General features: G+C 38.4%; 1 protein-coding gene and 1 pseudogene across 1 annotated transcript in view; one reads left to right on the forward strand and one right to left on the reverse strand.

The window, feature by feature from the left end:
- Window positions 1-1,504: 1,504 nt before the first annotated feature.
- Window positions 1,505-2,227, reverse strand: LOC129087558 (PDZ and LIM domain protein 1-like; annotated as a pseudogene).
- Window positions 2,228-11,647: 9,420 nt separating this feature from the next.
- The window catches only part of CFAP299 (cilia and flagella associated protein 299), a 506,080-nt gene continuing 505,375 nt past the window's right edge, over window positions 11,648-12,352 (forward strand). The window contains exon 1 of the mRNA XM_054591991.1: window positions 11,648-11,758. Coding sequence (XP_054447966.1) covers window positions 11,648-11,758 — 111 coding nt within the window. The remainder of the gene's footprint in view (window positions 11,759-12,352) is intronic.

The raw sequence follows: 12,352 nt of genomic DNA on the forward strand, positions 1-12,352 counted from the left end.
CCCTATTATGGCCTTCACCTGTGAGTAAAGCTGTTCCTGCAGGACTGCGCTGGCAGACACAGAAGCAGCAGCCATTGGATTCTGCTTTCAGGCTGTGGAGACGCGAGCAGGAGCGCCACCCACAGGGGTTGGGCTAAACACATTACTCGGGGAAAGGAAACAACGTAGAATAAAAATTGGTCTCCAGACCAGAACGATGGCCACGGTTATAACTGGAAAAGTAGGGTAACATACTGGGCAGAAAAGCAAAGTTAGATTGTAAATGAAAGAATGACAAAACTGCAACAGTAATAGAAAGGTCAGCTAGTGGTTGGAACATGGTGTGTAGATCAGGGCAATAAGTTCTGAACCAAGAACTTGAGCAGTGATTGGAAGCGAGCTGTCATCTGAAGTCCTGGGTGCAGACCTCATGTATTGAAGAACTCATGACTTAAAATGAAGAGCAGAAAAGATGGTTTCTGTTTCATGTAGCTCATTTCTCTCAATTAACCTCACTGTTTAATTATGACTTGAAGGAAGTTGTAATTTATCATTGTCTTTCAATAGAAAAAGTAAGATACAAAGGAGTTAGAGGATTTGATTATGGTTTCTGAGTATTTAAATAAACATAAGTGGGCCTTGCTTTATCTAAAACCTAAATAAGCACTGTATTATTAAATGTTGGCTTCTCAGGAAAATGATCTTGAATGATTTTTCTTAACCTTTCAGAAGATTTAATTATTTTTTCTGTTAGTATCCAAAGACTTAAATAGAAATTACATTCACCTAAAAAAAAGCTATTAATTAAGATTGATTAGCATGTGGAGGAACAAATTAGTTATGTAATTATATATATTATAGTGGTCAATAAATTTTCATAAATATAATATAATTCTTCACTCTTGAATAATTATGCAGGCCAAACTTTCAGAAATTGGTAGGGAGTTTAATTTTATACTTAAATTACTTAGCATATTTTTAGGCTGTTTAAAATTAAAAATCAGATTTTCCACTGTGTATTAATAATTATTTGGAAACATTGAGTGATTTAAGTTAATTGGAGTGATTGCCAATAGTCACATTGCTCTTGATAGCTGCCATTGCAGTAATGCTTCAAAGCAAACACTGTATTTTTAATCAAAGTAAGGGACAGTGTTTTTTTATGTTTTAAAATTTTTTATTCTTAGTTTTTAGAGTCTATAAATTTGTTGAGTGAAAATGAAATTAATGTCAGGCATATTAAATTTTGCTTCATTCATATTTGGCTGCTGCTCATTTGCAGCAGAGAAGACACACTGATGCTGTCATGGGGACACTAAACAAAAACAATCTTCCATTTATTATAAAAGCAGACATCACACAGCAGTGCCAGTCAGTTAACAAAGGCAAGGGGAAGCCAAGTTTAATGAGCAAGGTTAAAACCAAAGCAAGCAAGAACTTCCAAGAGAGGAGAGGGCCAGAGCATGTAGAGAACAAGTAGCAACAGGGGCTAGGTGGAGAATAGTGTTTGGTCACATCTGCTGGTTCACCTGGGAAATGCAGTGACCATGTCTAGCTTTTGGGTGGTGAGACCCACTCTCAGGTGTTCTTTTCACAGTAGATTTCACCTTCCACAAGGAAATGGCCCTTCTGCTTCAGGTCTGCGCCATACTGGTGCACAGGTAACACTTAGGGTGATGGTGATGTTCCTGCAGCTTCACAAACACGCTGCCAATGCCGATGCCACATTTGTCACGTGGCCAACAATCAATGCAGCCACTTTGGTGACTGGAGCCTTAACACTTCTGAATCCTGAGGGCTTGTTGGGATCTCCTTTCTCCTTAGATTCCAGGATTTCCTGTGAAACCAAGAATGACGTGGACTGTTTGGGGGACTCATTTAACTCCAGTTTCTCCTGAGGCATTTTGTACACTTCAGATTCTTTGTGGATGATGAGTCTGCCTGGAGGCTGAGAATGCCCTAAGGCTTATCTCTGGTCCGCTGAGCTGCCTTCTTTGACTCCAAGGGCCTGCGGAAGTCAAAGCTGTTTTCAGAGGAGTGGAGGCCAGAGGGATTGTTGTCCTGGTTGGTGACGACCCCGGGGCAGAGCTGGAGGCAGGCCAAGGGGTGAAGGGCATGGCACTCCGATTCTGGGCATGCGTGCCCTGCGTGCATGCGGGACCTCTTGCGGTTCAGGGGCTAAATTCATCAGGGACAGTATTCTCAAACGAAACTTTCTAACAAAAGCATCAGGAACTTTATGCTGCATGTACACTCTTTCTGGAATATGTAATCCACTGGGAAACATTATGAAAGAACATGGAGTAAAAAACTGTTTTGCTCTACAAAGTGGTTACTATGAAAGGTTCTCAGAGTACTTTGCAATAGATTTTTATTATCAGCCCTTTAGAAAACCCCTCAAAACCCAATAATTGAGTCATAAATAGTAAATGGAAAGCGGAAAGATTAGAAACATGGTACATTATACCTGGTATCATAAACAGAGACCTAAGTTATCATTATTAATGCATTCGGTGATTGATAAGCATGCATTAGAGCCATATTTTAAAGTTTTGCTTAAACCAAAACTTTAATTTTACAGACTCACAACCATTTCAGTCCCTTTGCTGCCATTATCTCCTGTGTCCCAATATTTTATAACGCAAATCAGAGACACCAACACTGCTGGTAGTGTCTGAAAATAGCAATCATTTGGGAAAAACTAGACATGGGCTAGTACTTATATATTGGAATATTCCTATGAGAGTAGATATTGTGAATGTGCATGGAAAAAGAGGTTTTCAGAGAAAAGTAGAAAGAATCTGAACAATAAAAAATGTTAATGAGGTCCTGATAGTAAGAACTAGGGATTCTTTAGTATGGTCTCACAAGTACACATTTCTGTTGTGTTCATTAAAATAAGTTTACATTTAAAGTACTTACTGCTGAGACACTATAGCTCCCACAAATATCCATGCTTGGTTATTGAAATCAGTGTTTTTGGGTTCCTTTGGCTAATAACCACATCATTTTGACAAATGGCAATAGTGTCCATTTATAAGAGCTTTTCATTTTTCTTTATAAATATACTCTAGGATATTAATTTATTTAGTGTTCAGATTATGTGTCTAGGGTTAACTTTAGTGATGTCTGAATTTTCTAAAAAATAGTATCTATCTTACTTGTCTTTATATTTAAAAATTAAACTGTTGTATAGACATGGATGTATTGGGTGGAAGCATGGAGTGGTGGTAGAGGAGGTTGAAGGGAAAGGGAAGGTAAAAGTTTTGAACAGAAAAGAAGATGTGATGAAGACTTTTTTTGAACAAGAAAGCAGACACAATAAGACAATATAAGAGTCTTACCTAGCATGTTGAGTTTCATGTTCATAAACCAATTTAGTACAACATGCTTTTTTTTCCCCTCCAGCAAAGAGCATTATAGAGGAATAATTCTACTCTCTCCCTCTATTCTGAGACTTGTTTAGGTTAAACCTGAATACTTAATGAACATATATATTATAAAAGAATATCATAGCCCTGGCCAAGTGGTTCCATTGGTTGAAGCATCATCCTGAGCACCAAAAAGTTGAGGGTTTGATATGGTTGCAGGGTTGATCCTCTGGTGTGGGTGCTTATAAGAGGCAACTGATTGATGTTTCTCTCTCACATGGATCTCTTTCTCTCCCCCCGCCCTTGCTTTCCTCTATAAAATCAATGAACATATCCTTGAGTGAGGATAAAAAGAAAGAATATCATAGAATTTTGAAGCTAGATGTGTTCTCAAGATCAGTCCTATCTTATTCTCTTAGAAAAGGCAAAATTATTTTCTGATTTCTTAAAATACAATGTTCGTGCATTATTTCTAAATCTGTCCTTTACACATGGAATCAATTTTTCTCATCTATATTCTACTCTGGACACTGTAACTTTTTTTTTTTTTATCATAGCTCTTATACAATTTTATTTTTCTCATTTATTTACAAATGTATTTCCCAACATCTGCTTAGTTCATCTCCTTTTCTTTCACTCAACCAACTAGCTGTTTAGGCCCTTTATTTCCCATCTCTAAATTATAATATCCTTGAAGAGAGACATGACCAGTCTATATTTTTTTTTATTTGTAGTACTTTCAGGGCCTACCATAGTGCCTAACTTGTTTATGTTAAGTTATTGCTGAGTGAATAAGTTTTACTTTTGCTTTGATAACTAAAAGCCAGAGAGAATGATGGATTAAAATATTCCTTATTGCAGTTATTATGATAATTTACCTGTAATCAGAGAATGCTTGATATCCTGGAGAGCTAAAGCCAAGCACAATGAGTGAATTACCTCTTAATGGACTTAGTGTCCCTTCCTTTAATGTTTTTCTAGATAGTCTAGTATTTTTTTTTTTTTCCCTTTTTTGTATTGGCTTAGTTGTGACTGGGATTGTATTATTGCCATGGCTGCAAAAATGCTTGAGTACCTGATGAGCTCTGACATTGCTATTCAGAGACTAGAAAGAAGATGTTGGTTTAAAATAGATCAAACCTCTCCTCTTAGGAATTCTATAGAGGTCACTGTGTATTTTAGATGGGCTAAATATACCCCCTCAGAGAGGCAGTCTGTTTCCACCTTTCCTCTGGGGTTTTAAAGATGTCACTTTTTATTTTCTCCCAAAATTTTATCTGAATTTTTTAATCTTCAAGTCAGTGCTTCATTATTTGAGTTTATAAAGTAACAGTGAGGTGTCATTAAAAACAACCACATTGTTGTATATCTTATTTTAAGCAGGCAAACATTTAATCTAAGATGAAAATCTTCTGCATCTAACTTGAGGGTAAAACATGTGTATTCAACTTGAAATCAGTTGCCTCTCTGTAAAATTCCTTCCCCAAACATTTCTTGAATTAACATCTCTTACAACTGTTCTTAAACGCACAGGGCCTTTAACAGGGTGTACAAGGCCCTTCGCGTTCTGACTCCCCTGACACCTACCACCTCACGGATTCCGTGTTCGGCTACGCAGGACTTTCAGTTTTCAAAGAAGCCACCGCCAACATCTCTTTTACCACTGGCGGGGAGAGAGGGAGGGAAGGGGGAAAGGAGGAGGAGAGGAGAGAAAAATCCATGTAGTAGAGAGAGGGGATAATCAAATCTTGAGAAGGGAGAAGCAGAGGACCTTCTCTGCAGAATAAGGGTCTAGAGGGGCTAAAACTCTTCCTTTGAAACAAAAGGGAAGAAGTAAAGGATTGTTATGTAAGTTACATATTTGACTACAGAGTATCTAATCCCATCATTGCGGTCTTCCAGCCTCCTCTCCAGTGACTTACTGCTATAAGGATACTCTTTCTAAAGTACAGTTCTGATTATTGGTTCTTTATAAACACTCCTTTTGGTTTGCCTTTGCTTGGAGAATATAGTGAAAGTTTCTTAAATTGACAAATTACACCCTGCATGATAATCAAATTTACCTGGTGACTCTTTCCTGGACCTTGAGGTTTCCTGAAACTTGTTTTCTTATTTTGGAACTTTAGCAAAATTGATTCATTTACTTGGACATTTATTCAGGGTCCCAGATCCCTGTCTCAATACTGCAAATTTACTATAAAGGTCATGTTATCTTTTAAACTTTCTTTGAATTCCTCCAGTTAAAAGTGATTTTTAGCGGCTTTGAGTTTGCACAGTATTCTGTCTTGTGTTATTCTTATATTAGCAAAGTACTTGTCTAAAATGTAGGTGATAAAATCTAGGTTATCTTTATATTCCTCTCACTAAGTGTGGTGCCTTTCACCAAGTAGTTTCTAAAATGAGTGAGTGAAACAGATAGGAAGCTGTTTTATTTAGCAAATACGTTTGAGGACTCACTATGTTTCAGATACCATGTCAGGTCAGGTGCTGAAAATATAGTGCTAAACAGGGATGATAAAGTCTTTCCCTCATGTGCACAGATTCGAACACGGAATTAGACATTTTTCAAATACTTTATTATAAGTGACATGTTCATATTAATTGGCTGGGGGGTAGAAAGTGTTCTGGAAATATACGAGAAGATTAAGTACTATATCTCTATTTTTATACCTATATTTATAATAGGAAACTATAGGTGAAAAAGGGTGTGTATTGTGAAAGAACATTCTAGGTAGAGGCAACAGCATGTTTTAAAATCCAGCGGTAAAAGAGATGGTGGTTTCCTGGAAACTGAAAGCAGTCCAGTGCGACTGGTGCACATAATCTGTGAGATGGAGGTCGTCGGAGTAAGAGTCAGAACATGAAGGGCCCTATGAGCCATGTTTAAAAAAAAAAAGAAGAAAAATGTATTCCAAGCACAATGGAAAACCAATGGAGGTTTTCAGCAGAGTGGGGTGAAACCAGAGCAGTTTTTTAAACAATCACTCTGATTGCATTGTGAAGAGTGGGGTGGAGAGGTGCCAGAGCCTTATAAGGAAACCAGAAAAGTGGCTATTTTTAGAGTATAGATGTCAGTCTCTGGCTTAGGCAAATGTGCAATGGATATAAGATTGGAGAGAATTGAAGCCTTTAAGGAAAGTATTTGGAAGACTGAAATAACCGGCCATATATTTTGGGATGAAGGAGAGGCAAAGATCCAGACTGTCTTCCAGGTTTCTGCCATGAACCAAATAGAGGAGAGAAGACCATATGTTGAGACAGGGAACACTGAGGGAGGAGCAGGTTAGGAGGCAGGGGAAGAGAAAAATGCAATTTTATCTACGTTGTACCTCCAGTGGTGTCTGATGGACAGTTTCACATGTGGTCCGATGCTTAGGAGAGTGACCTGGTTAATTTTATAGATGGGAAACCATACGCATGTAGGACACAAGTAAAGTTATGAATATAGATATTGTCTCAAAATAAGAGAGTATAGAGGCAGAAAATGTCTAGGAGAGGACCCCGAGACTCCAACTCTTAAAAGCTGGTTAAGCAAAAGAGGAGCCAGCAAAGACAGCTGAGGAAGAAACAGCTGATGAAACCACAACCAACCAGCGCACCAACCAGCCAACAAATCTCAGGACAAAATAATGTGGTGGGAGCAAAGGGAAAGTTTTGAAGAGAAGGAAATTGTCACAGGGTCAAAAACCCCTGAGAATCAGGCAGTCTGAGGGACTGAAAAAGGCCTATTGACTGTAATGGCAAGAAGGTCATAACTGACTCTGGTGAACACAGTTTCCGTGGAACAGAATATAAAGCTAGATTGGAATGTGTTGGGCATGAAGTGAAAGGTGAGAAAATGGAGATGGTGGGTTTAACTAATTCTTTCAAGAAGCTTTGCTGTGAAAGGTGAAAGCCACCGAAGTAAGATGTGGAGTTGAGGGACATTTGTTTTGGGGTTTGTTTGCTTGTTTTTAAAATTGAAAAGAAGGTGGGCAGGAGAGAGGGAGAGAGGGAGGAGAGAGATAAGGAGAGGGGAGGGGAAGGGAGAGGAGGGAATGGAAGGGAGAAGGGAAGGGGTAAATTCATGTTACAGTAGAGAGAGGAGATAATCAAATCCTGAGAAGGAAGAAGGAGAGAACCTTCTGTGTTGAACAAATGTCTAAGATGAAGTAAAACTCTTCCTTTGAAACAAAAGAGAAGTAAAGGATTGATATGTAAATTATATATTTAACCACAGAATATGTAATCTGATTACTTTTACTTCCTTTGTGGAGTAGGAGTTAAAATTATCTGCTTTGAGACAGAAATATATAGGACTAAAGAGAGAAGAGAAGGTAGGAAAAGTCATTATAGAAAATAAAAGTGAACTAAAGGAAAAAAAACCAGCAAGATCGTGGGGCAGTGCAAGCTACTACTCAAAACTGGCAGCTTTGCACTGGTAGCAGTGGCTACCTACCCATGTGTGATGTTTTCTGAGAGTGCTGGGCTACTCAGGAGAAGTGGTGAGCCTGATTTCCATGTAGGCAAAGAGGTTGAGGGACTTTTCAGTGAAATTGTAAGGAGAACCTTATAGAGCCGCTGAGAGAGCCCATGTTTTCTACTGTTCGAAAGAGATGGTTGTGTATTATATGCGTGCCCTACCTCACAGCACTGCAGCAGTTTTCAACCTTTAGCGTCTGCTGACGCCGGCCAACCCCACTCCTGGGAGCACTTCCATCTTATACTTGTGTTTCTTCTGGATCTTTCCTTTACACTATCAGATGCAGGAGAAAATTCATGAGTTATGACATGTGAACACACATGTCTTCATGACAGAGAAGCGGTAGAACCAGAATGGGAGCATCTTGGAATAACTGAGACAGTGTGGGAGTCCAGTGATCTCATCGCAAGACACAGCTTAAGTAAATTCGGTGTCATCATTATTACAAAGCACAAAAGAGCTCTCCTGGGTTGATGATTAAGCAATGGTCCTCATCTGAAATCCACAGAAACTTAATAAGGAATTGGGCAACATCAGACACAAATCACTTATCTTACTGGAGTGCATATATGTTTTTCTTTCTTACAATGTGGTGATGTGTTATTAAGTGCGTTTTAATGGAGCCTCAAGTTCTTACTCAGCGTATTAAGCATCTTGTTAATATAATAAGCAAGGCATTCCCCTTCCTATCATGTCAACAGTACCAAAAATATGTTTCCTACTCACTTCCCCACATATGTATATTGCTGACTATTTGGAAACAGAGAAATGTAGAGATTAATTTGAAATTCTTTCATATACTTTCACCAGGTAAGTACAGTACCAAAGACTATTTATTTCAAAGAGATAGTTATGCTTAGATTTTCCTACATTCCTATGACCTTTATTTTTACATGGTACCATTTTTTTACTCAGTCACTAAAGTAAATATAGCATGTATTTCTTATTCTTACATAGCATGTGTTTCTTCTCTTACACACTTTGTGATTTTGTTGTGAATATATGTAGTATTTGCTGGTCCCTTTGCAAAGAATGAAATTTCTTTGGGATTGGGTGCTAAATTCCAGGTTTCAATCTTTAAAAATCCTGGGTAAGTAAGAATGGATCCAAAATAAAGTATTTCCAGATCATAACAAAGACTTTGCAGTAGGAAATGGAGACTAACTGAAGCTCATTGCTTTCTTTGTTGCCATCCTTTCATGTAATTTCTCAGTCACAGGTCTGAAAATGGTTTTGAACCTAAAAGTAAAGAAAAAAAAAAAAGACAATTGAATTAGGCCTACTACCATTCAAGTCTTTCTATGAGGAACAAGTCTAAACTTACAAATTTTTTATTTCATTATTTGTAGAGAAACTCATTTGTTGAAAATCACTCTCAGTGTTTTTAGTTAGAAGATGTTACTAGACTGAAAATATTTTCGTGATTGTTTAAATTTAGATGCCTTAGAGATTATTTCATCAAGGAGCTGTTGACCAAATGGTAAATTTAATGAGGATTCCACTGAAAATGCACAATTACAGTGGATTGTAATAGAATGCTATATAGATTAACAATGACTTAACATTTACTAACACACAGGTAATCTGAGTGTTATAGTTTAATGGATCCAAAGATTCCCTAGGTGCTTGACTGTTTCTTACAAGAAATGAAATTTTGGAGGAGAACGAAAAAGCAAATGTTATAAATATAATTAGTGCTAATATTTAGCAGTGAGATACTTTTTTCAGTAGTACATAATCCGCAGTCAAAGTCATTTTCATTGTATTCTTCTCTTACTCAAGGATATAATTTTTACCTTTTGTAAACCTGTCAGGCTAGCATTTAAAGTCTCCCTGCCAGTTCCCCTCCCCCTAGTCAGCTTCCTTTCTTCTGCTCTCCTTACTGGGTCCCTCACAACTGTGAAAACAATGTGTACTTTTCCCTACCCAGGCTCTGATCTTTCTTTCCTCCACATCTCATAATATGCCATCCCTTTTTATCCTTTTATTTGCTCCAATCCATGTTCTCACTTACAATTTGACATATATTTTTTTTCTAATAAAAACCAGCTTTCAGAATTAACTGCTTATAGCTTTTCAAATCTACTTCTGCTTTTTCTTTGTGGAAAATTGGGAGTAGTCAGCCGTGTTGCTATTTTTTATTTTTAAGACTTTGGCCAATCCATTTAGGCTCATTCTGTCTATTTTGAGAATAATGCTTATGCTACTTTCCTAGTTGATTTGTCTTTATGATTAAATAAGATAATACATGTAAAGTATTTAGAACATGGCTGGAACATGGTAAAGAATAAATATTATCTTACTAAAGCAAGTATTTGTATTTTCTGTACATGCTAAGTGACTGAGATTTTTCTAAGTCCTTCCTTGTGCTCAGTTAGCCCGGTTTCAGGAGGGACTTGTAGATACACCTTAGATAATAGAGAATATTGAGACCTATGTCACTTATCAGTTAGAATGGCTTAAGTAAAATGAATTTCTTCTCATTCTTGGGCTGTTTGAATTTTCATATTTTTTTAGATATTAGAGAATGTCAAGTTGGTGGTTGTTAATTTTAGCACAAATACTAACTAAGGATGTAATCCATTTTTGGCACTTAGGACAGTGCCTGGCATGCAGAAAGCATTCAATAAATGTTTTTGTTGTTATTTTGGTTGTTGTTGTGTTGAGTGTCTCACTCCAGGGTTTCTCACTCCTTTCTTCCCTTCACCTAAATTCAATGCTTAAATTGTATTGTAAACAATGTCCAAAATGCCCTTTAAAAGTTTTCAGAATATATTTACTAATTAAGAAAAAAGTCAGTGATATCCTAGAGATTATTGTGTCTATATTATTGTGTATATTTGTGACATCCTAATTTTTGAAATGACCTCTTTAAGGGAAAACTAACTAAAAGTGAAGCATCTTACCAGATGATTTCGTTGAAAAAAAGCTTTTTAATCATATATAAAAATCTTCAAAATTAATTCAGTAAGTACTTATCAAATTGCATCTACCGCAGGCTCTACATTGTAATATGTGTTCATTTCCAAGGATGGTTTGAAGACTATTAAAATCCAAAAAATGGATTCTAAAAAGTTTTGCCAGCTACCATGTTGGATTAATCTATGTTTTAAAAATGCAAAACTTTGTTCTAGAGAAAAAGTCTTCAGTGTAAAACTTTGCTTTCTATATTTACATGTATATTTACTTTTTTTAAAAAAAGCAGCTTCAGCAAATCAAGGTCTTCAATGTGTGCTTATTGAAACTTAAAAAGTAAAAAGTTTTAAAAAAACAAGTACTTGGGACCAAAAGAGGTGTTCAAAGATATTTTCTTTGAGTTTCTTTCCTTTGGAAAATTAATCAATTCTTCCTCATATTCAAACACTAGCAATAATTTCCCTCTAAGATATAATTGTTTCAAATAATTGGTTTTGTTCACAAGACCTGATACTTCTAAGATACTCTCCTTCAGAAAATGGACCTTCAGTCACCAGAGAACTAACCTTACTATTTCTGTCCTGCACAACATTGTTTTAGAGTGAGATTAGAAAGTCTGATCCATAATATTTTGTCTACATATGCTGGCAATCTCATAATTTTTAATTTAGGATTACACTTTGCGTCTCTCGTGGCTCCAAATTTCAGCCAAGTGTGAGCAAGGTGACGGGGTCAGGCCTGATCTCGCAGTGGGTAGGTGCGAGACCGTGTTCCCAGGAGGTGGGAGGAAGCCCTAAGCAACTCCGGGGGCGGGATTAACGACCAAAACTCCGCAGCGGTTCCCAACGGATTGGAAGGAAAGAAGGGGGTGGAACCCTCTGCTTCCGTCGCTAGGGACGCTTCGGCAGAGGCAACTGCAATGGATCAGGAAGAGGGGCTGACGGCCCTGGACAAGATAGTCACTCAGTTCAGCACCTATGAAGATTACCTCAACTCGCAGATAACTGCCGAGGACCTGTACTACCTGGAGGTAAGGTCGGCCGCACCGCAGAGTGGCAACCGCCTTCCAGTCCTTGCGTCCCTCCGCGTCGTGGGGTGCTTGCCCCCTGGCGGCGCAGGTCGGGCCTCGCAGTTCCCCGGCGGCAGAGGTAAATCGCCGCGTCCTTCCCGTTTGGCGTTGGCCCAGTCAGAACACAATTTGGGCCCCTAGTAGCATCCACCGCAGAAACCCGGGCTTGCGCACGCAAGCCTGCACGCTGGGCAACCGTGACTTTCCGTAGCTCAGCCTCACCTGTCACCTCCCCGCCCTCTCCCTTGCCCAGGCCATTGCTTGTAACTGGTGGCTGAATTCGGAGGCCTGCTGGGACTCCGCTGGAACTCAGCTCTGACACCCTGTTTCTCCTGCCTTTGCCAGTCTGTGTTATAGAACAGAAGGCTCTGTGTTCCCCCGCCCGCCAAGGGCAAGTGACAATAATAACCTGATGTATCTGGTGTTATACTGGGCATTTGGGTCCATGAATTTCTGCCTCATGCTGGTTGATTCAGAAAGCCCTTTAATTATGGGTACACAGGTCGTTGCGCCTGCATATTACTGATTCATGTTTATCGAGTTGATGATCACAGC

The sequence above is a fragment of the Pteronotus mesoamericanus genome, unplaced genomic scaffold (assembly GCF_021234165.1).
Source record: "Pteronotus mesoamericanus isolate MK-2021 breed Mesoamerican mustached bat unplaced genomic scaffold, CSHL_Meso_final contig_130, whole genome shotgun sequence".
In the NCBI taxonomy this organism is placed as follows: Eukaryota; Metazoa; Chordata; class Mammalia; order Chiroptera; family Mormoopidae; genus Pteronotus; species Pteronotus mesoamericanus.